This window comes from Pholcus phalangioides, unplaced genomic scaffold (assembly GCF_987345545.1).
Source record: "Pholcus phalangioides strain wild (caught in Gottingen) unplaced genomic scaffold, Ppha-v1.0 ptg000024l_1, whole genome shotgun sequence".
Lineage (NCBI taxonomy): Eukaryota > Metazoa > Arthropoda > Arachnida > Araneae > Pholcidae > Pholcus > Pholcus phalangioides.
Genome location: NW_028301616.1, coordinates 10,781,858 through 10,806,819, shown reverse-complemented (window position 1 = coordinate 10,806,819; position 24,962 = coordinate 10,781,858). Strand labels below are relative to the sequence as shown.

The 24,962-nt window shown below is 35.5% G+C and overlaps 1 protein-coding gene across 3 annotated transcripts in view; it reads right to left on the bottom strand.

Annotated features, from left to right (window-relative positions):
* Positions 1–24,962, bottom strand: part of sli (slit guidance ligand) — a 273,161-nt gene that overhangs the window by 40,575 nt on the left and 207,624 nt on the right. For 2 of the 3 annotated variants that reach the window (XM_089251401.1, XM_089251403.1), the window contains exon 15: positions 1,025–1,188. In XM_089251401.1, coding sequence (XP_089107527.1) covers positions 1,025–1,188 — 164 coding nt within the window. The remainder of the gene's footprint in view (positions 1–1,024; positions 1,189–24,962) is intronic. The other variant, XM_089251402.1, reaches the window with a different exon arrangement.

Genomic DNA, 24,962 nt, shown 5'->3' with positions numbered 1-24,962 from the left:
TAGAGATATTTAATTTTGAAATAAGGGCTTATTCGCTGATCACCCCGTACTTTTACCAAGTAAAAGCCTGTTTTCAATCAACCATCATGTTCCTCACGCTTATTAATTAATAATAAAACATTATTTTTTACCACCACGGACTTCAATTGGTAATGTGTAATGCTAACTGAGTGATTATCATTAATTGAATTAAAGTTCATATTTTTCGGAGGAAAATAATTATTTAACTACTCCAGGAACACGGTAAAAGCCCATTATTAATGAATCAACAGACCATGAATTTATTAGTTACTGACGCTTAAAAATTACTTTTATCAATAAATATAATTTCATTAGCGATTAATAAATTATAATAGTTCAATAATTATTAACTAATGAATTAATTAACCACTACGAACTTATTTCCGTACGTTAAAATGGGGATCATGATGCGCTTGCATGCGAGGGAGATAACTGCAATCGTTAATTATAATTTCATTATATATTTTATATTCTTCATTTTTATTATAGGCTTTTATTGTTCAGAGAAAATTGAAAATTAGTTTAAGTAGTAATAATCAATAACCACGTCATTCATAGTCAGAAACTAATAAGTTCATGGTGGTTAATCAATCAATTTGTAAATTTTTCATTAAAATTATTAAATAGTTATAATTATCAATTGAATAAGCGGGGCATGATTGTTAATTGATTCATAAATAACGGACTTTGACTCAGTTAAAGTCCGAAATGAAAACGGTAAAAGCCTGAAATAGGAACTTGCTAACAACTCGTCTTGGTAAAAAAAAATTGGTGTTACCAATCTTCGGACTCTCGCCGTAACATATAGATATCGGATTGGGATCATGAATCCGAATATTGGTTCCAGTAACTGAATTCTTTAGAACAGGTCGATTTATTCCAAGCTGCATTCAAATTTTATTGCATACATACACAAAAAAAGAACAAATAAAGAAATGCACAAGCTAAATGCGTTTTCAACCACTCTTAGTTCTCGCATCACCCATGCTAATTAGAAATATACCTTTACATTTGTATTTGGACTCCCTCATTTGACTGATCCTCCTCCTGTGCATACGTCTCGGGGCTTCGCATCTGGCACCGCTGGTTTCAATCGGATTCGTGTGCAAATACTCAGCCAGCCAACGAAGATTGCAGTCGCAGATGAACGGGTTACGAGCCAAGTGTCTTCAAACAGAAAAAAAAAAATCAATGACAATGCTTTTGTAAAATTAGACACAACAATCGATCGGGTAGAAAATAATCATCTTGCAATTCCAAAATACAGGATTTCTGTAATCAAAGTTCACCTATTCAAGGCTGTCCAGAACAGCTTTTAGTCCGTAGACCGCTCCTGGCCCGCAAGACATTCCGCCCAATTCATATAGTCGTTACATATAATTTTAGGTCTAATAAATATTATACCGTCTCTATATATAGGTTTTCGTTTCTGTCTCAGATCTGCGGCCATCAGATCAACGAATTATTTCTCCTATTTATTTTTTGTGTTCCGCAGAATATTTCTCCCATTTATAAATTTTTAGCCGCGGTCCGCAAATTATTTTTCCAGTTCATTAACTTTTGGGGGACCGGCAAAAAAAAGGGAATGGGAGAAACATTGAAACATTCTGTAGACCGAAAAAAAAGTAATTTCTTCCATTCATTTATTTTTTTGCAGGCCCTCAAATTATTTCTTCCCATCATGCAAATTATTTCTCATTTATTTTTTGTGGTCCCCAAATTATTCCTTCCATTCATTTACGTTTTGCCGGTTCAAAAATTGTTTCTTCCATTTACTAACTTTTTACCGGTACTAAAATTATTTCTCTCATATATTTATTACCAGACCGCAATTTTTTTATTAGAAATAAACATTACATATATATATACACATATATATACACACACACACACATATATATACACACACATATATACATACATATGCATATATATATATTTATTTATATATATATGCATATATACATACATATGCATTAATATATATATATATATATATATATGCATATATACATACATATGCATTAATATATATATATATATGCATATATACATACATACGCATTAATATATATATATATATATATATATATACATACATATGCATTAATATATATATATATATATCTATTCTATAATATAAAATCACAAACAAACTCGAAAAGGGTGTGTTGCTAAGCAACCGAGTGACGGAAGTGGGTGAAATTTTTTGAGTGACGGAAATCTGTTACGGAAGTGGGTTCGATTCATATATCGATATTCACATTCATATATCGATATGATATCATATATCGATATTGGGTCGATATTCACATATCGGGACCATGTTATGTGCATGTACCAAGAGGCTCCTACATCCTACAGCAGAGCCCTTAGGCTGGAATTTAGATTTCGAGCCCCCAAACCAGCTTTTCAGGGGGCCCCTCTGTGATTAATTTATAGTGTGAAAAATCAAAAAGTGATAAGAATCGTTGTGGCCCCTGTCAGCCCTTCCTTTGTGTGGGGGGGGGGAGGTCCATGCCGAGAGGTATATATATGTATAATATACACACACAACAGCAGTGCTCCCAACACAGGGTCGGGGTACCCGGGGAAGATTTCACGTATAAGTAAAAAGTTTTCATTTCCACGGGCCCTTGATGGATCTCATTGTTTTCTTGCTGCTTTAACGTTGAAAAATTTCGATAGCGGAAGCAAAAGATATATCCAGTCTGGGGCCCCACCAAAAGTATGCGAATTGGTGTCCCGGGTAATTGGTTGGGGGTCCTGGATTTTATTCGTTGGTAAAACGAATACAAATGAAAATTTTTCATGGTACTCGCTCCGTGGGATGGCCGACAAGCTTCCAAGTCGGGGCCCATGTTTACAGGTTTCATTTTGGGTGCCCTGGATTTTATTTGTTGGTAAAACGAATACAAATGAAAATTTTTCATAGCACTCGCACCGGGGGATGACCGACAAGCTTCCAAGTCGGGGGCCCCATGTTTACAGGTTTCATTTTGGGGCCCTGGACGAATCTCATTCTTTTCTGTTGTAGAATTCGCAACAGCGGAAGCCCGAGATAAAGCCAGTCTGGGGCCCCACCAAAAGTATGCGAATTGGTGTCCCGGGTAATTGGTTGGGGGTCCTGGATTTTATTCGTTGGTAAAACGAATACAAATGAAAATTTTTCATGGTACTCGCTCCGTGGGATGGCCGACAAGCTTCCAAGTCGGGGCCCATGTTTACAGGTTTCATTTTGGGGGGCCCTGGATTTTATTCGTTGGTAAAACGAATACAAATGAAAATTTTTCATGGCACTCGCTCCGGGGGATGACCGACAAGCTTCCAAGCTGGGGGCCCTATGTTTACAGGTTTCATTTTGGGGGCCCTGGATTTTATTCGTTGGTAAAACGAATACAAATGGAAATTTTTCATGGCACTCACTCCGGGGGATGACCGACAAGCTTCCAAGTCGAGGGCCCCATGTTTACAGGTTTCATTTTGGGGGCCCTGGATTTTATTCGTTGGTAAAACGAATACAAATGAAAATTTTTCATGGCACTCGCTCCGGGGGATGACCGACAAGCTTCCAAGCCGGGGGCCCCATGTTTACAGGTTTCATTTTGGGGGCCCTGGATTTTATTTGTTGGTAAAACGAATACAAATGAAAATTTTTCATAGCACTCGCACCGGGGGATGACCGACAAGCTTCCAAGTCGGGGGCCCCATGTTTACAGGTTTCATTTTGGGGGCCCTGGATTTTATTCGTTGGTAAAACGAATACAAATGAAAATTTTTCATGGCACTCGCTCCGGGGGATGACCGACAATCTTCCAAGTCGGGGGCCCTATGTTTACAGGTTTCATTTTGGGGGCCCTGGATTTTATTCGTTGGTAAAACGAATACAAATGGAAATTTTTCATGGCACTCGCTCCGGGGGATGACCGACAAGCTTCGAAGTCGGGGGCCCCATGTTTACAGGTTTCATTTTGGGGCCCTGGACGAATCTCATTCTTTTCTGCTGTAGAATTCGCAACAGCGGAACCCCGAGATAAAGCCAGTCTGGGGCCCCACCAAAAGTATGCGAATTGGTGTCCCGGGTAATTGTTTGGGGGCCCTGGATTTTATTCGTTCGTAAAACGAATACAAATGAAAATTTTTCATGGCACTCGCACCGGGGGATGACCGACAAGCTTCCAAGTCGGGGGCCCATGTTTACAGGTTTCATTTTGGGGCCCTGGATTTTATTCGTTGGTAAAACGAATACAAATGAAAATTTTTCATGGCACTCGCACCGGGGGATGACGAACAAGCTTCCAAGTCGGGGGGGCCCCCATGTTTACAGGTTTGATTTTGGGGCACCTGGATGAATCTCATTCTTTTCTGTTGTAGAATTTGCCACAGCCGAAATCCGAGATATAGCCAGTCTGGGGCCCCACTAAAAATCTGCGTATCGTGTCCCCGCAACTGGATGTGGGGCCCTGGATTTTATTCGTTGTAAAATTGATAAAAATGAAAAATTCTCACAGGGGGGTGTCCGACAAGCTTGCAGGTCAGGGCTTCATGGAAATGTTGGCAGGTTGTAATTCGGTGCCCCTGAATGTATCTCATTGATTTTTGTGGTTTAACATTGTAAAATTTGCAACACATCGGTAGCCCAAGATATATCCAGTGTGGGGCCCCACTGAAATTCAGCGAATTGAATCTGGGGACCCCCAAAGGGAAGTTTTCTGGGGATACTTGATGAATCTCATTTGTTTTTTGTTGCTTTATTATTATTTTCATTAAAATTCGCTTCTTCAGTAGGCTGGTGCTTTCACACGTCCCTTTCCCTTTTCCATAGCACGCTGATGAAGTGGGACGAAATAAACAAGATATGTCCGGGAGAGAAGTGGGGGGGGGGGGGTTGGCCGCCAAAGGCGGCAGGGGGGCAGAGCCCCCCTAGTATATATATATATAAGTGAATTTTATATATAAACATAAAATGCACAAATACGAACATATAATACATAGACACACGTATAATACAGATACTTTGTAACTTCAAGAGACTAAAATCCTGCCAGCAGGTCTAAAGTAGGAACCTATATGTTTTTTGAGTATTGGTTATTATTAGTTTATTATTAGTTTTATCTAACAAGAGCGCCACACACACATTACACTTATTAGATATACTTTACAGTATTTTTCTTATATTTTTCCCAAAAATTTATTTTTTGCTTATCCGCTCAAATTTTCTCTCTCATTTCTGTCAAACTATGAAATAAGCGTCGGTCCAAAGTCAAAGTTGAAAAACAAGTTTTGCGTACTGCTTCATGTGTCATTCCGACCAATCACGAGACGCTAAATTACGAGACAATCACATCTATTACTCGTATCAAAGTATATAAGGTTTATTAAGAGTCACCTGGGAAGGGGATGTTCAAATACTACTCTTCCTCCTAATCATCGGATCATCGCCCACCGCTCTGTCTCAATGGAGAGAGTTTAAGTAGGTGGTCGAAGAAGATCTGGGCCAGGTTGGAAGCTGTGCAATGTTGTTGTGAACCTAACGGGAAGTCTGTTTCTGTCTAATGCTTGTTTTGTGTAGCGCTGCCATCTCTCTGTCGTCAAATTTTCTAACTACGAGTGAAATATAATGATAGTATCGTTATATCGACAGAATAACCGTATCGTTGTAGGACTGTTGCTTTCTGTGGCGAGACTTTTCAACGGGGAGATCGGCTCGCATTCGCGCCTCCAAAGTTGGCAACCACGGAAAACAGACTCCAGCTGACCACCACTGTTGCCACAGTGGGGTTCGAACCGTAACCCTCGAGAGTTACGTTAGAACCCGGGAGTCCTCGCGATGCGAGTCCATCGCTATGACAACTCTTAGTTATGACCAGCTGCTGATTTTCAAATACTGTACAGACACCCTGTACACAAATATTTTTCAGAACAATAATACTACAAACTCCTCATTTATTTCTACATTATTACAGCTAGAAAAAATTATTAAAAACCAACAAGCATTTTACAACACACCTCAATTAAATCCGTTTACCATCCAGTAAAAAACAAAATAATTACAAGAAATAATAATCCCTCGTTTGATAATTACAAAGAGAATCTAAAAAATATAAACGCGGTTTAACGAGGAAAAAACCACTTTTATTCCACCTCCTGGGATATTTTTGTTTTCCGTTAACGAACCATACATAATAGGATTTAAAAATTCTACGAAAAAATAACATCTTAACATTAATGTTCCAATGTTAACTCATACATCCGAACAACCAAATAAAAAAAATATATTAAAACTTTAATGACCGTCATCAAAATGTTGGAAATAAAAACCATTATTTGGGTTTCTTCTCTTTTAGAGGAAAAAAGGTATTCGAAATAATAAAATAATACGGGACGGATTATAAGGCGCAGCAACAGCAGCCGTAAGAAAAGAGTAAAATAATAATAATAATAATAAAAACATGGGGCATGTTAAGAGGTTCTTTTACGCCTTCGCCATTGCCCAAGACATTTTTTCTTACATGCATAGGAGTAATAAGGATAACACCTGCTTCTTATAAGAGATTCGTGTCACGTACTTTGGGCAAAACGGGGGTTTTTTTTAACTTATTTTTTTAATATTATTATTTTTGGAAACCGGGCGTCGGCGCTTTCACAAGAGAGCGTCGACATTTTATTTATTATTTTATTTATTATTTTACCTTCAATAATTAACAAGGTTGGAAATTTGAAATTGATGAGGTTCGGAACAGATTCTGAAAGCATTGGGCAAAGAAATTGGTTTTTTTTTAAAGATATATTGCACCCCAAAAAATGGCGGATTCTCCTCCGCTATTATGGTAAGACTATAAGCAAGTCACGACGGAAATTTATCTGTTCTTCAAAGAAGCAATTTGTCATTTGCGTTTTTATTTTATAATGGATTGATAATATTTGGTTAAGTGAATGGATCGCTATTTGCATTCTGAGCGGCATTTTGAATGTTAAGATAATGTTTTTCCCTGCGAATTTCTTTTCGGTATGGCCATTATTCATTTATAGATTGTTTATAACAAATGCGATATTTTCGAAAACTGATCACTAAGTATATGAGGGATTTTTTTTCTTGAATATCTCTGCAGAAATTATTATTAAAAGTCAGTAAAATTAATTAAAATACTAAATCAAAATAATTAAAATACTAAATCAAAATAATTAAAATACTAAATCAAAATAATTAAAATACTAAATCAAAATAATTAAAATACTAAATCAAAATAATTAAAATACTAAATCAAAATTCTACTATAAATTAAAATTCTGAGACGACACGAAAATTCGGCAAAATTAAAATTACTAAAATTTTGAAAAATTAAAACTATTAAAACTTTATAAAATTAGGATTCTTTAAATTTGATAAAATTAGGATTCTTTAAATTTGATAAAATTAGGATTCTTTAAATTTTATAAATTTGATTCAAATAAAATTATATTTTTATAGTAAATTATTTATTGGCTTAAATTAGGTTATAAAAAAATTGGAATGTTGCAATTGATATTATTCCTTTGTATAAATTTTATTGATTGAATTGAAATTTTTAATAATTTACTCACGACAATTTGAAAAAAAAAGATTAATTACATTTTTTTTTACAAGTTTCCTAGGCCTTTTTTTTTTAATTTTACATATTGTGAACATTGTATTTTTCTAATTTTTCATAAAGAAACAATATTTCTTTTTTAAATTCTGCATAACTATTTTTACACATTTTCTGCATTAATTTGTGCATCATATTGATATACCTATGAAATATGTTCGCATCATTCTTAAACAATCTTCAAAAATTTATTCTTGTAAATAGACATTTGATTTATTTGTGTAAATAGACATATTTTTACAAGTTTTTTTTTATTCTTTTTTACTTTGTATATTGCATTAACTTTTTTTACATGTTTTGTACGCAATATTCATGTATGCATTATTAATTTACATAAGAATTTCGCATTTATTTTACTTATTTTTGCATATTATAAGAAAGTTTTCATATAATTTGCACGCTATGCATTAATTTCAAATTGTTTTTTCTGCTTCGTGTACAATATTTTTTGCAATATTTTTCTGAATCAGAAGTGTTTGTTCATTTTACTTATTTTCTTTATTCATTTCTGCATATTTTCGAAGATACATTTTTGCATTGCATAATTTTTTTACACATTTTATTGTATTTTTATGTTATTATTTATGTATTATCAGTGTACAAACATTAGATTTTTGTTTTTAAATTTTGTTTAAAAATATTTTAGACACATTTAATTTTTTTAAGCATTACAAAAAACTGGTTAAAAAATATTACAAGTTATATATATCTCAAATCAAAGCTACTTTAACTGAAAATTTCGAATACGAATTATTTTTAGTGATAGACAAATAATGTATTACAAAATTAACAAAAGTGTTTTATTATTTTATCGACAAAATCAGTTAATTTGCATAATGAAACATTTAATTCGCATTAAATAATTATTTTGAATAATTAGAAATAGCAATGCAGACAAATAAAAAATTCGAAAATTTCTAAAACAAGTGTTTATCAATTTAGCTTTTTTCATGAATTAAGCAGATTATACAGATTTTTAAATCTAATGTTTTATGATGAAATTTGATCCAAGATCATTGTTACTAGACGTCCTGAATACACAGAATAGACACGTTCTAAAGAAATATCCTATCTTGAAAAAAAAAATTAATATTTCTATAAGGCCGGGATTACACTACAGAAGTTTGAAGACAGACAATCAATAAACCTATTGGTACCATTCGCTCGAATGTAATCGATGTGCTTATTGGTGGTCGTTTTTTCATGTTTCATCGAACTCTTATTGTGTAATCCCAGCCTAAGCGTGTTTTTTTATATCATGTATTATTACTTATATTCAATAAGTAAACAGCCCCGTACGTTTTAGTAAAAAAAATTTTCCCTAAAGAAACAATATTTAATTTTGTGTCTGTAAATAAATAAATATATATATATTTACACCTTTCCTGCACTAATTTTTCATATTTTTGTAGTACAGTATTTGTTTTTGCATCGTTTGTACAAAATCATTTACAACCATTCATTTTTTTATAAGCCTTTTTTCCTGCTTTTTCATTGTAATGTTTTATTTTTCACGCAGTTACTTCAAAATTTTACATTTTTTATGCAATATATTTCGCATTAATTTTTTTATATTAGAATTTAACATTTACTTCACATATTTTTTTATACATTTCTGTATATTTTGTGCCCAATACTTTTTGCATCATTTTTATATAGTATATTTACATGTTTCACACACATACATTTCTCCCTTATTATGCAAGTATAAATTTCAGTATAATTCAAGTACATATGGTTACAAATTTCGAGTATAAATTCTTTGAATATTAGATTTTAACATTTTTTAAAATGCTTTTTAAATATCATTGATTTTTTTTTCGTATACATGTATTTACATTTAATTCGTTTTTCACAAATACCATAAAAAATTGGAAAAAAAAACACATTTCGCATATGATTTTACAAATTAATGTACAAAATACTATATGCCAAAATTGCTACAAAATTGGTACTTTGATCAATGAAACTACCATTTATAATTCACTAATACATTAATAAAAATCAAGTATTTAATTGCATCTACTAACAAATTAACTAATTTAAATATAATAATCATTTTACATAATTAGAAATGATAACGCAAATTCTATCTCTTAAAATAAGCAAAACTTATTGTTAGACGTCTTTGTGAATTAAATTGTCACAGCAGACTTTTAAAACTCAAATATTTCATGTTCAAATTCGATTCAACACCAGGGTTTGCAAACATCCTTCATATAAGAGTTCGACGCGTTCCAAAGAAAAGCCCTTTTATCTCCCAAAAAATTTCTTCAATATTTCTTAGGGGGATGCTTTTTTTTAATACCGCAAAATTTTCAAACTTCCATGAATCAAACTTCAATAAGTAAACAGCCCCGCACTCTCATCCAGTAAGTACATCGCGCTAGAAATCCAACACCTCCTGAGAATGTTTCTTGGCCGGGAATTAATGAAGGACACGAGGAATGTCATCCTTTACTTTCTTCACACAAATATAAGGAAAAAAAAAAAGCAAAGAACTCCAATCTTTAAAAGACAAAAAAAAAAGAGAAAAAAGTCATTTAAGAGAGAAACGGTATTTCTTAAAAACTTTTTCTTTTAAAAACCTCCTCCATCGTATATCCAGGACCCGATGTTACTCCGGAGACGAGAAAAATAGCAAGAAATAAAATAAAGTAAAAACACAACAAACGCATAAGCTCTCGCCCCTTGTATCAATATCATCTCAGGCGAAAATCCTAAGATTCCGGAAGGATGCTTGGGATCAGGAAGGATATGGAGTAAGGAAAGAAAAAGAGTGCGAGATGGAATCTGGAGAGAGGCAAGAATAAGAAAAAGCAACACGAGGTTAAAGAACTACATCCAACGATCTTCCTGTTACCATAACGGCAGATGGAATTCTAAGTATTGGAAATAAATATTTCAGTGTAATATATCGATCTGTCTTCTCTTAAAAAGAATCTTTATAATGTTTTTTTTGGCTTTAAAACTTTTCGTTAAGGGCCTCGGAATATTGTGTGAAAGGTTTTATCTTGGAAGAAACAGGCGGACTTTTTTCACTGATAACTTAACCCTCTAACGTCCAGTATACAGAGTGCATAATTAACTCCCCTTGCCGCAAATTACCGGTGAACCGTTGATATTAGACGCATACTTCCAATTAGAAAAAGTATCAAAATAACGTGTAAATCTCAGTTACGTCAAGGGGTTGTATAGTTGTTAAAATAAAATACAAAAAATTCTACAGGGACACCCCGTTCTAAAAAACTCAATCAAAAACTTGTCCTCCCTCTCTCCTGAAACTAACAAAAAATGTTGTAGGCCTATGTTTAAGTGCAATATTTGCTGAGATATTAGAATCCAAAACTCGGAGAAGTTGGGAAAGAACAACGTAATGAGCTTGTGTGTGTCCGTTAGCTTATGCTGTTCTTTCCCAACTCTTCCGATTTTTGAATTCATAATGCTCTGCGAATATTGCGTTTAGAAATGCGAAATTTTTTTTGTTGGCTTCGTGAGAGACAAGACAAATACAACAAATGCATAAGCTCTTTTCTACCAATATCATCTGACGCGAAAATCCTGAGAAGATTCTGGTAGGATGCCTGGGATCAGGAAGGGTATGGAGTAAGGAAATAAAAGATGGAATCTGGAAGAGCCAAAAATAAGACAAAGCAGCACGAGGTAAAAGAACTACATCCAAGGATCTTCCCGTTACCATAACGGCAGGTGGAATTCTATGTATTGGAAATATTAAATATTTCTGTATTCATGTCGATCTGTCTTCTGAATAAAAAGAATCTCTTTGGTGGATTTTTTTTTCATTGATAAATTACATTCATACCCCACGACTTGCACTACCCTGATTTGCAAAAGAGATAGAGTTATTTGATCATTTTTGTCGCACCACGGTTATCATTTTCTGCACACGAGAGCTAATTAGACCGAGACCTACAATTTATTGCCGATTCCGAACGGCAGGCTTGTTTTTTCTACTCATCAAGAGGTTGGTGCGCTAACACCTCGATGGCGGACTCCCAGCGGTAGCAATTTTTTCTGCGGTCATGTCGCCGTTTCTGTTGTACCTCCTCTGTGTCAGGAACTTTTTCTGACAAGGACGAACCGGGTATCGAACTCGCGACACCTTTAAACATCCTGTGGTACTTTAGACGAGTATCTTATCGACCTGGTCTACCGCTCCCGAGATAGAGTTATTCAATTTTCTGTGAAAAACCCTGGTTATTGAATTAAGCACATTTCGCAAAGGTTATAGAATATAGCCGAGATGGAAACAATATTTTAATTATGATGTTATAATTAAGTAAATATATGTTGTCCATTCCATTGGGATCGTACATGTTGTGTGTACATCAATACATGTCACTGTGGTTCCGATAGGTAGTATATTAACCGATCAAACCACCATCCTCTGCCTATTCCCATAGCAGTAGTGCGCTTGCCGTAATGACTATAAACATTAAGTGGTTGAATACGTAGGTTCACCTGACACCCAAAAGGGCTCTTTTTTTCAAGAAAAATAACATAACCACACTGATTAATCAGACCAGTGGATGGAATAGTCCCCCCAGGGGAACATGAATTGAATAAAATTCGATTAAATATGATCAAATGTGGTTAAATATGGCGAAATGTATGCACAGTCTCATATCTACACTAACCAGAATCAAAACCGACACCAACATACGGAAAAGAAAGCAGGTCATAAAGAATTTTCTTTTGGAAAAAGGAATCTTATCAGGGCCAAATTATGGTGGTAATAACTAATATAACATATACTACGCACATTTTTTTTTCGAATAATGATGTAGTTGACATGCAGAATCAGTTTGACTTCAAGAGCGCTGTTCCCCCATTTCATATTAAAGTTATATTATAAGTTAGTCATATCATAAGTTATTCATAGGCCCGGAATCGCAGGCCTGGGCATGTGCAGAAAATTCTTTGATCTGGAAAATCTGTATTTCGTTCTACTATCCTAAGAAGATATCTTGGCAAGATGTTGAAATTCGGAGAATTTTTCTAAGAATCTCTTGGACAACTTTTTGGTATATGCAATGATGTTAAACACACCGGAGTCTTTTCTGATATTAATATTTCTGAAACCAAGGTAGGTTCTGAGTGTATCTTGTGAGTGGTTTATTTTGGAACCTCTCAAGGGCAATTAAATTGTAGCGTCGGGCAAATAGCCACACAGGAGCAGCGTAAAGCAACACTGGTCTGATGATGATCTTATAGAGTGTATGTTCGTTACGTAATGATAAGCTGGAATGCTTGTGGCATACTTAGGTGCGCACGACATTGTCAGAAGAAATACAACCTCTAATTTGAGTTTATAATATATTTTTATTTTTGATATAATAAAATTCTTTGAAAACACGAATTGAATAAAATGTCTATATATTATACATTTAAAAACGGTAAAAAATTCATTAGTTGCCATGAAAAAAGTGCAGTCTGCTCTGAAATACTGATCATAATGATAAACAAAATAGTTTAAAATTTCGGTCACCGCTGGCGCTGCTTCATGTTGAGCTTAACACGAAATGCGATGCAAACCGCACAAATTAATGTTTTTATTGCACTTTGCCTTGCTGAAAGCTACGGCACTTCGATACGAGCTCCCTTTGTGTTTTAGGCTACATCTCACAGATGTGTGGCCTTTCTCCACCACTGCCGTGGCTCCCCCTTTCATCTTATTTTCACCCGCAGCCAAGGCCGTCTTAAGAGCATCATGGGGCCTCGGGCCAAATGATTTTTCTGAGACATTTCCTGGAAAATTTCCGAAAAATTCACCTACCTCTCGTTTTTCTGAGGCTCCGGGCCGTGCCGGAGTGAGCCCATGCGTTAAGATGGCACCGCCCGTATCCTGTTTAGAATATTCCAGGACCGCAAGGGGGTCATATGACCCTAGATTAAGAACCACTTGACTACATGACCGTCATCTCTGTTTTAAATGTAATATTTCGGAGAAGACATTACTAAAAAATATTATTTGTATTAATATAATTGTATAAAATTTTATAACAGCATTTAACGTTAAAATCAATAGGCTATCTGGATATTATGCGGAGGTGGACTTGGGAAAAAAAAAAGTGTTCTCTCCACCGGGAATCGAACCCAGGCCCTCTTGAATACCGGGCAAGAGCAATAACCATTACAATGGGTGGAGATACGGGAAGGGGAGGGGCCCAGCGTCAAAGGTGGAGTCGACTGAGCCAATACCTTCTAAAGCCTTCTAAATACCTTCTTCTCTTGCTCTAGAAGGTGTTGACTGAGCTAATGTATGTGTATAAACGAATCGAAATCATCATCATCGTGCCACCCCACAGACTTCCAAGTCTATCTCCGCCTATCACCAATGCCTCAGAGAGACAATACTTTTTCCTCAAAAAACGCACAGTAGTGTGACTTGCTGAGTAGAGACCATTTTTTTTACAAGTCCACCTCGGCATAATATCCAGATTGCCTATTGATTGCATTCATCTTCACCCATCTCTGCTGTCGCCACCTGGAGACCATTAGCTGAAGCTAAGAGGGGCGGCAATGTCTTTACTAAGCAAGTCACGCTACTGTGCTAGAAAAAAAGGATCGTCGCTCTCTGCAGTATAATGGTTAGCATTTAACATTGCTTCTGAAACCGTGCGATGTTGAATCGGTCAAGATTACTGGGTTATACGGTATTTCTCGGGGATAAAATTAAAGTAACAAAAATACTAATATAGATGTGTGATTTGCCAAATTGCCAGTTTGTGACGTCACTTCAAGGTGCCGCCACAAATGCCTCGAGACTATGAAAGCATGCCGCGAGATATTTATTATTCTAATCTCATTCCCTAATGTGCCGTGAACATGAAAAGTTGGGAATTCCTTGCCGTATGATATTAGTGTCAAGAAACTAAGTTATTATCCATACGTGATTTTTAGCGAGAGTCGTAAAATGAATGAAAAATTTGTATTTCGAGTATGTAATTGGAAAGATTCTCTAATTAGTTCCCGAAAGTAAAATCACTGATTTATAATACGGGATTAACACGTTATTGCCTGATAGAAGCAAGACCGTGTCATGGACGTTTTTTGCAACTATCATCTGTCCCCGCCTTTTTTTATTTCTTCTAAATGCGATCGAGGAGAAACGTCTGAACCTTGCAAAACATTAATTTGTTATTTTTTCTTATTTCTAAATCACCAATAAAACAATGAACAATGATGTCTCTTGAGGCCAAACGGGTCAAGGACTTGATATCGAGAAAACATCACTTTTCCTGTTGACTAACAACAGTCTCCCCCCATAAATTTGTAAACAGTTTTAAAATTCAAAAGTTGAAGGAATTGGTATATTTGAATGCGGTTTACGGAGAGGGATTTTTTTTAGTAGGTATATCGTTGGTTGAGGACGCTGGAAGGAATTCCAGCAGGAGTGATTGGACCTGAACCTTTCTTCAATCTTTTATGTCCGAAGCGTTCGTAAAGCATCAGACGGCTGAGGTGAAACAACTTCACCAATAGTACTTTCATTCACCAATGTCAACATCACAATGCAAACCTTATGTAAGTGGCAGTAACGGGAAAATTCAGAAATCGGCTGCTAATGGCACACCCTACGTTTTACAGGACTCTATTTGCATATTTCGAGTGATTTGCTTTCGTTCAGTGCCCTCTATTGACAAAAATGTGAAGTAGTTTTCTTGTACAAAAAAATATATAACTCCTCCCCTTCCCCCCCCCCCTTCGCGTGAGTACAACTTTTTCGCAAACCGCATTCAAAAATGTACCGATTTCTTCAATTTTTAAGAATTTTTTAACTATTTACGAATATATGGGATACCCTGTAGTGCAATTCTGTCTTCTCAAGTACTCGAAATTCAAAAATTTTGAAGTAAAATTTCAAATATTACTGTAATTACTGATAATCTTACTCAACATATTTCATTACATTAAAAAGTTATAATCTGTTCTGTATCACTCACTGTTTTCTAGAATTTTCGAAATAATTCGAAAACTGAACAGCGTTCTGTTGACGTTTATAATAGCAGGGCTATTGAAGCCTTATATCAGGGTCTTCCACAAAAAGTAGAATTTGTTCATACCAGTGATTCCCAACGTGGGCGTTAATGCGCCCTTGGGGCCGATGGAAAGTTCCAGGGGGCGGTATAAGCTACTTGTGTAGCATAGGATTCTATGAGTTAGATTGCGTTGGGAGAAAAATCTGAATAAAGGGACCATGGGACCAAAAAAGGTTGGGAAACTATGTTTTATACGCACGTCACGTGTGGCCCTTTTGTTGCAGTGGCCTGCCGAACGAAAACAATTACATAATGATAGAAATGCTGAAGAAATAAATAAAACCTCAAAGAAAAAATGTATTCTAGAATTGGTGAAAGAAATAATTTCTAAATTACTTTTAGAAACATTCCAGAAATAATTACAGAATCGGTGGAAAACATTGTTTCGCAATTCATAAAAATTCATAATAATTGAAAAACACAGAATTTCGGGAAGCTAATCGTGTGGCGTATTTCCACGCTACCGATACCGTCTAAATTGAAATTCACATAGCAATAAATAATCAGCATTTACCATCTTCACTTCAAAACATGAAAAAGAGATGTCAGCACCAATCAAGAACACTAAACAAGTATACTTCTGACAACGTAAATACGTCAGGAGGCACACACGATCCCGCATGTACCAATTAGTTAGGAATTCCACAGAGGAATGTGCACGAAATACATGTAAGTAGTGGGATTTACGGAAATAATGAAAGAAATATTTTCAGAAAGGAATAATTTCACAATTAATGGAAGAAAAACTTCATGAGAAAATAATTTCAGAATTGTTCACACTATGTGATAGATGTGAAAGGATGCGTAAGCATCATTACCTGGTGCTCATGTACGTCCATAAAATTGCATGGAACCAGAACGTACCTATTCTTATTTATGTGTGACAGAGCTACCTTCTTTAACCAATACTATATGCGTTATGTCTCTAGTGTGATGTCGTTTTAACCAGAGTATCGGTTGTTCGGTTTGAAGAAGTACCAGTCTGGTACAGTGTGGAATGCCACCAACTTGCCATGTCAAAATTTAGACTTTTTTCTTCATGTTTTCGATAAAAATAATCCCGTGTGTGGGACTCTTGGTCAACACACACACAACACAGTATCAACTTCATGTGAACACATGTCAACAAATGTGACATGTTCTCTGAAATTATTGGACTCCTAGCCTAATCGGTTGGAGTTTTTTTTTGGGGGGGGGGGGGTATCAATTTCGAAATGTTTCGTCGCAGCGAGCAGAACACCAAATACGAATGCATGCCAATCCACTTTCTGTACAAAGACAACAAATCAATCAACAAAAAGACATCCATTCCGCACAAGGGGCCCCCCGACTTTTGAAGGGCCCCGAAAAACCCAAACTTTACACTTTTTTTTTCCTAATGAAAGGGGCCCAATATTTTCTTTCGCGCCCGGGGCTTCAACCGACTTTAATTCGCCACTATTCGTGGCCCCTTTAGAATATCCCACGACCGCAAGGGGTCCAAATGGCCCTTAGGATGAGAACAACTAGACTACATGACCGCCATCTCAGTTAAATGTAATATTTGGGAAGAAAAATTAATGAAAAATATTATTCAAATGCATTATTCTATACAATGGTATTTAAATACCATAATACCACCGAGACACACAATCCTTTTTTCCTTAAAATACATAGTAGCGTGACTTTCTGAGTAGAGACTTTTTTGCCCAATCCACTTCGGCATAAAATCCAGATAACCTGCTGATTTAATGTGTCTTTTGGCCTAGCGAAAATAATTTCAGAATTGATGGGTATTCGTATTTAAGAGATACTAAGAACCTGGCCCGGCAAACACAGTTCGCCATACGGGGTTCTCCTAAGGGAGCATTTATGTTCTCCACAAAAAAAATCAACTTTACATCTTACCCCAGGGAGCAACCATTAACTCTCGTGAGCAGCAATTTAGTGTATTTATAATAATTCGTATTTAACAAGAATTTACGGAATTCGTATTTAACAAGAATTTACGGAATTCGTATTTAACAAGAATTTACGGAATTCGTATTTAACAAGAACTTACGGAATTCGTATTTAACAAGAATTTACGGAATTCGTATTTAACAAGAATTTACGGAATTCGTATTTAACGAGAAAATAATTTCGGAACTGATGGATATTTTCATTTAATGAGAAAATTATACACGATACTTATAAACCATACAAAACCATAATAAAAAACTGCACCTAAGGAATAGAATAGATTAAATGACAGAATAAAATCAGAAAAATCACTTCACAAATTTGAAAAACTACTAATGAATAAAATCCACACTCAATTGAATAATAATTTATACATGTATTTTTTTTCTCTTTACGAATGTAATGTGGACTGAATATTATATGTTGAATTTACGTCATTGGTCTGTTGTCTCAACCCCAATATATACCATAGTATCAATATGCCCTGGACCGATTATTGTCCTTAGGGTAATACATAAATGGTAATATATGTTTTTGTATATTGCGTCTGTATTGTATGTGTATTTTGTTTTTGTGTGTACTATTTATGATTTGTATATGTGCGTGTGTAATAAATTTCAAATAACTTCAGAACTGATGGATATTCACATTTCATGAGAATTTCAGAATTCATCGAAATTCTCATTTCATGAGAAAGTCATTTTAGAATTAATAAAAATTCACATTTAATGAGAAAATAATTGTAGATTTGATGGGAAATTATACACATATACAATGGAACGTCGGTTAACGAGCTTAATTCGTTCCGCGAACGTGTTCGTTATTCGAATCAAACTCCCCATAAGAAATAATGGAAACACGGATGATTCGTTCCACAATTATTCATTCACATAATCAATAATACAATGCAATCGCAGCACATCTACAGATCATTTGAATGACTCGTGGAATATTTACAGATCACTTTAATGACCTGCGGCACATTTACAGATAATTCAAAAGCGTCCTGCTGCACATATTTACGTTCCTTGAATACCTGGCGGTGCATCCAGTAGGAGATATTTAAGTGATTTTCCGCGCATTTAGATCACTTAAGCGACCGACACTCTCGCGTAAAAATTGCGCACCCTTCAATTACGTCATTGACTAAGACTACCGACAAATATTGCTTTCACATCAATTAATCTAAATTCAAACAAATTACGGAAATATTTTTAAAGTAATATTTCAAGCAAAACAACTTTATAAGGTCTAAGCTTGTAATTTAGTTATATATATTTTAAATACATTTATTTATTGTAATTTCGATTTTTTCATATCAAAATAATCCAAAAACTAAATTTCCAAAAAATCCAAGTCCAAAACATGAAAAATTACTTAAGCAAAATATTACTTTGTCACAAAAATGAAGAATAAAAGCTGAAAATACGTACGCATTAAGCTTTTAGACCCTAGGCATTATGCCTGTAGATGCATTAAGCCTTTCAGGCCGTTTTTTGTATCCTAATTAGTTTTTCTCGCTCTATTATGGACGTCTTTTAAACGATCGGAGAGATTAGCTGGAATTGATATACATTGTTTTTTCACCTCATTATGAATTAAACAACGTAAACGATTCAAATATCAATAGAAGAATGCAAAAATAATTTATAGCGAAACTTTTCACCGGATATCCGAGACTCATTTACGCACCAACGAAAATTTTAAAACATTTAGTTTGAATCGATATGCGTAAAAGTCACGTCGGACGTGATTTCTTCGATCTACGTTGCCGTCATAACGAGTTAATGCGTTATAACACGTCTGAACAATTTGCTGTCAGGGTATAAAAATTTGAAAAAAAAATATATATATATATATATATAATAATTAAACTAAAAGAGACGACGACAAAACGGCCATTATTTTCCCTCTGACTCGTCAAAAATTCCGGGAAAGGACATTAAAATACATTCTAAATAATTAGAAATTTACACGTAGAAAAAAAAAAAATGATGGATATTTTCCGTGGATCGACAAATTTTCACGCCAAAGAATACGTTTAAACGTCAAAAAGTGTGAAAAGCCGTTAAGAGTTTAATAAATTCACACGAATTTTAATAAATGTTTTAAAGAAAAAGAACGAACACATGTGCGAGTTATTTTCCCATTAAGGGACCATTAATTAATGGAAACGGGAGAAAATCGAAGAAAACGTCAAGTTAACGTCATTATATTGACGATTTTTTTGTTAAGAAAAATGACTCCCGACATGTATTTACATTGGTTTTTAGGCCTCTGTCACCACTTGACTAAATTAGAGAAACTTTTTTTTTTTTTGGTAAGGTTTTTCGTCCACAGGAAGTTTTCTCTATGGGGAATAAAACGGATCGAAATGAAAATTTACGACTTTTGGGCTCCGAGTCGAACAAAATATAGAAAAATCCTGGAAAAAGGTTTCTTTTCCTTTTTTCCGGGACTTTTAACGGCCGGGGAAGAGGGAAAACGCTTCCCGAGAGAGTTTTGCGAGGCGTTTCCTATGGAAGTTTAGTGTCGTCAGAGGGATACGCGGCGAATAAAAACAATGCCGTTAGACTTGGAAAAAGTAAAACACACAAACAAGTTAGGAAAAAGTGCAACAGTCTCTAAAAGAAAACGAAATAAAGTCTAGAGTTTGTCCAAGCGGATCCGACGTTGATTTCGAACCACATCTGAGAAATGCATCATTTCCAGAATTCATCGTGATAATGGTGATAAATGCTTCTAAAAGAGGTGCCAAGAATATACTGACATAGAGCAGCGTTTCTCAACCTATGGTCCGCGGACCACAATTGATCCGCGACGATGGCGTTGGTTTCTCAAAGTGTGCGACGTGGTTTCTAGGGGAGTCGCCAACCTTTGTCGTGGGAAGCCAGGAATATTCATTTGTGTGCCCATTTAAGCTTTGAAATGGTTCTTTTGCAAGAAAATATCTATTATGCTATTCTGAGGAGCCACAGATGAGCCATGAGTTGAGTAAGGGAGCCGCGGGTGACAAAAGTTTGAGAACCACTGGCATAGGTGGTCCGCAGGCAGACTTGATAAAATTATTCACCCATTGTAATTTATATTAGTAATACCCATATAGGTTAGAATAAAACTATACCTTCATAGTTAGATTTACCATACAACATCGAAAAGAATATAGGAAATTGCGATTCTAAATTCCGGATATCACTAAAGTTTGCCAAAAATTGCAATTTATTGCTTTAAAAGCAATTTGCTAATTATTGGTAAAATTGCTGAAGGGTGTGGAAATGAAGGGCTGCCATAAATCGCGCTAAACAAAAAATTTATATCACGAAAAAAAAATATTCAAAAGGTCACCATATTTCATTCTGAATATTAAAATTCAGTAAACCTGGGATGTTAAATAATAATCCATAAAATATGCGGGGCATCGCCAATCGTCATCCAAAACATTTTCAGAGAAGTGCGTACACTCACTAATCGCAATTAAAATCCCATAAAAATTGTGGACAAAACGTTAAACCTGATAAACAAAATGAAACAAAAATATGGGATCTAATAAATGCGAGATGAATGTTTATAATTTTTTGGCCATAATTATCATAACATAATTTATATTATGAAAACTGTGTGCGAGCTTGCGTGCTCGCGATTTTAGTAAATATTGCAAATTCAAATATGTATCTTTGAAAAAAAAAGGGAGAGAGAAATGTGTAAACAGAAATTAACGGAATGTCCCGTAATACGGGACACAAGTGGTGCGTTTGACCACTGTTTCAGACATTTTACTGGCCCTTGTATCCAGAAAGGTTAAGAAATACTGATGTACATAGAGTTATAGTTATACGTAGTTTCTTCGATACCTTGCTTGCTGTGGTAGTTAGTGCTATCAATGTTTGTATTCCCTTTCGAATGCTGCTCTCATTCACCGTTGATTGAGTTACTTTTCCACCACCCCTTACGGCTGACCATATTTCATCAGCACTGAATCTAGAAGTATACGGGCAGCTCGAGGCATAGTTTTGGCGCCCTTCTGGCGTACAAGCCGCATCAGGAAAACGGTTCCGAAACTCCCAGCTAGATGAAATGCATCATAAACTAAAAGTTTTATCTGCGAATCATTGTGTAGAGATATTTTTTTTTAGACAAAACTTTTTTGCAATTATTTCTAATTTTGCCTTCTGATTTGCTCCTTCTACAGCGGTGATTCGTGTAGCAGTAAAAGTCACGCACCCATTCAGCCACCCGTGAGTTATTGCTATTGCCAAAAAATGTCTAAATATGGCCAATTCTTTTCATTTTTTAATTCACAGCTTCTCCTCTTTGTATGTCATACAGTTGCATGCTTGCTATTTTAAATTTTTCATTCAAAACTGATTAATAAAATGCTACAAAAATATGGAAATTTCACTTATTTCCAGGTCAGTACGACGGTATAAAAACGGAGGGCCTTCATAATAGTGTCCTCTAGTTCATAGGATTTACCTAGTTTTCTTCTAGAACTAGGTTACATTTTTTGCTAAAATCACTATCCGTAAGTGTACAGGGTGTCATAAATTGGTGCATACTTTATGTACATAAAGCTAAAGAAAATAACTCAAGGAACATTTGAATGGGATTTGCGAAAAAAAATTTCTTACGAAGAGATTTTTTTTTTTTTTTTTGTACAGAAAAAAATACTTGAAATTTCTGACGATAGAGGAAGCTGCACGAAAGCAAATCACTGGAAATATGCAAATCAGAATCATATAAAAGACAGGGTGTACGACTAATAGCGCTATGACAGATTAATTTCTGCAGTGATTATTTTCTGGAACGATTGAAAGATCAATTTCTGCAGCAATTGCATTCTGGGACGATTGAGAGATCAATTTCTGCAGCAATTGCTTTCTGGGACGATTGAGAGATCAATTTCTGCAGCAATTGCTTTCTGGGACGATTGTACAAATACAAATACAAATACAAATACAACGCCACAACAGGCAAATTGCCCAACGAGGTGGCTGACTTAAGAACATCATGGATCCCCGAGCCCCTACCTACTACTGCTACACCACACATGCACCCCCCCCCCCCTCGCGGAACCCCCCCAACGAATTGGTACATGCGGGAATGTGCGTGTACGTGTAGTGCAACCTGACGTCAAGTTTGTTTCTGTGTAATGCTTGTTATGTGTAGTGCTGTCATCTGCCCCCAGTTTTACTAACTATGAGTGAAGTGAAGTGTTATGGTTGAATGATTTACCGTTGTAGGACTGTTGCTCTCTGTGGCGAGACTTTTTAACGGGGAGATCGGCTCGTATTTGCGCCTTGAAGTTGGGAACCACAGAAAACCAACTTCAGCCGACCACCACTGTGGGGTTCGAACCCGGATCCTCGCAGTGGTGGTCGGCTGGATCCAAAAGATCAATTTCTGCAGCAATTGCATTCTGGGACGATTGAGAGATCAATTTCTGCAGCAATTGCTTTCTGGGACGATTGAGAGATCAATTTCTGCAGCAATTGCTTTCTGGAACAATTGAGAGATCAATTTCTGCAGCGGTTGCTTTCGATCACGATCGAGGTTGGTTTTGTACTTATGTGCAGATAGATGCTTTTGAGATTAGTAAGATTTCAATTGTGCTGCATGGTGTTGGACTTACTCTAGTTGGTCAAGGAGCTGGAAAAATTCGCTTGTCTCCAACGCAAATAAAAGTTGAGATACCTAAGCAGAAACTCTCTATTACGGAGAAGAAGAATTACCCCTTGAAATCGAAATTTCCTCCTGAACTGACATGGTTGCAAGTATCAAATTGTCGCCTTTGTAAAGTGGAGGATAGGATTTTGAAGCTTCAACATTTCCAAGGGGTGTGGGCGGGGTGCATGTGTGGTGTAGCAGTAGTAGGTAGGGCCTCCAAAAAATGGCTCGGGGGGTTCTTAAGTCAGCCACCTCGTTGGGCAATTTGCCTGTTGTGGCGTTGTATTTGTATTGAAACTCGAATATTAAAGATTTCTTCCAGGAAAACTACAAATATAATTTCTACATCCTAAATTCAATATAAAAAATTTCTTATTGTTGCACAAAGCAGAAAATTCACTACATGCCATTATGATTACAATTCGATATTCAAGGTATACAGAATCTAATATCTTATAATATAAATATCTAACTTAATTTAAAATGTTTTTTCGAGCTTACTTTGCAGCTTTAACGACTCCATCGGATCACATACCAAGCTCTGTTACCTCAAACTAAAGGACGAAGCGGGGAGAAAAATAAGCTAGAAAAAATAAAGTAAAGAGGGGAAAAAGTAAATCGCCTTCTTAAACTCGGTGGGCCTCCAAAGAAAATTGTCTTTGTAAAATGTCCGTGGCAGATTAAGAATTAATGGGTGGTTCAGATTTTTTTCTTTCATCAGTAGAAGCCACCAAATGGACACTTTATGGAGGTTCTTTGTTCTCTGGCGGATAACAAAAGGTAAAAGCAAGAAGAAAAAAAAGCGAGCTGGGTTGGGTTGAAGTAGAACACGGGGCAAAAAATAAAGTATAAGACACACACACACATACCAAGCAAAAGAAGTGGAATAAAGACTATGGAGAAGGTAGAAAAAACAGAAACGCCAAGAGAACTTTTAATGGCAGTTCTTTGGTGCGTTGAAAGGGACCGTAAAACAAGGTCTGGATGCGACATCCCCGCGGTCATTTTATATATATAGAGATACACTTTGTAGATACTATAACTTCTCTCTGTTGTTGCTACTGCATTTTTCTTGAAAATGACTGGTTTTTTTTCCCCCGCGTCTGACTAAAAAGGTTTTTTTTAAGTATAGTTTAAGGTGTTTCCTGAAAAGAAAAATATTTCTTATAGTCAAACTCGGTATTTTATGATAGATACATTAATAATTTTTTTCTTGTTTGGGCATCCATTTCTGTGGCAATCGGAGTGGCTATCATTAGTGCGGGTCCGACTAATCGATTAACTGTTAATCGTAGTTGAAAATTTTAGATGAGTTAATTAGCCTGATAAATTCGATTGAAGTTTTTATTAAAAGTTTACGAATTAACTTGATTTGTTTGAAAAACCGATCAGATGTCTTATAAACCATACAGAACATTTTGATAAGTGACTTTATTGAAAAATATTATAATCAATATTTTGATCAAATTCGATTCAACGAAAACTGATGATTTCAATTTGAAATCGAATTTCAGGAAACGAGACCAGAATTTATTGTCTCCACCACGTACAGTGTTTGTATTCTTGAAAGTATCAGCTCATCTCCTCACAGGCACCATTCGAGAAGAGTTTGTAGAAAAACGTGCAACTGTTTAATCGAATGAAT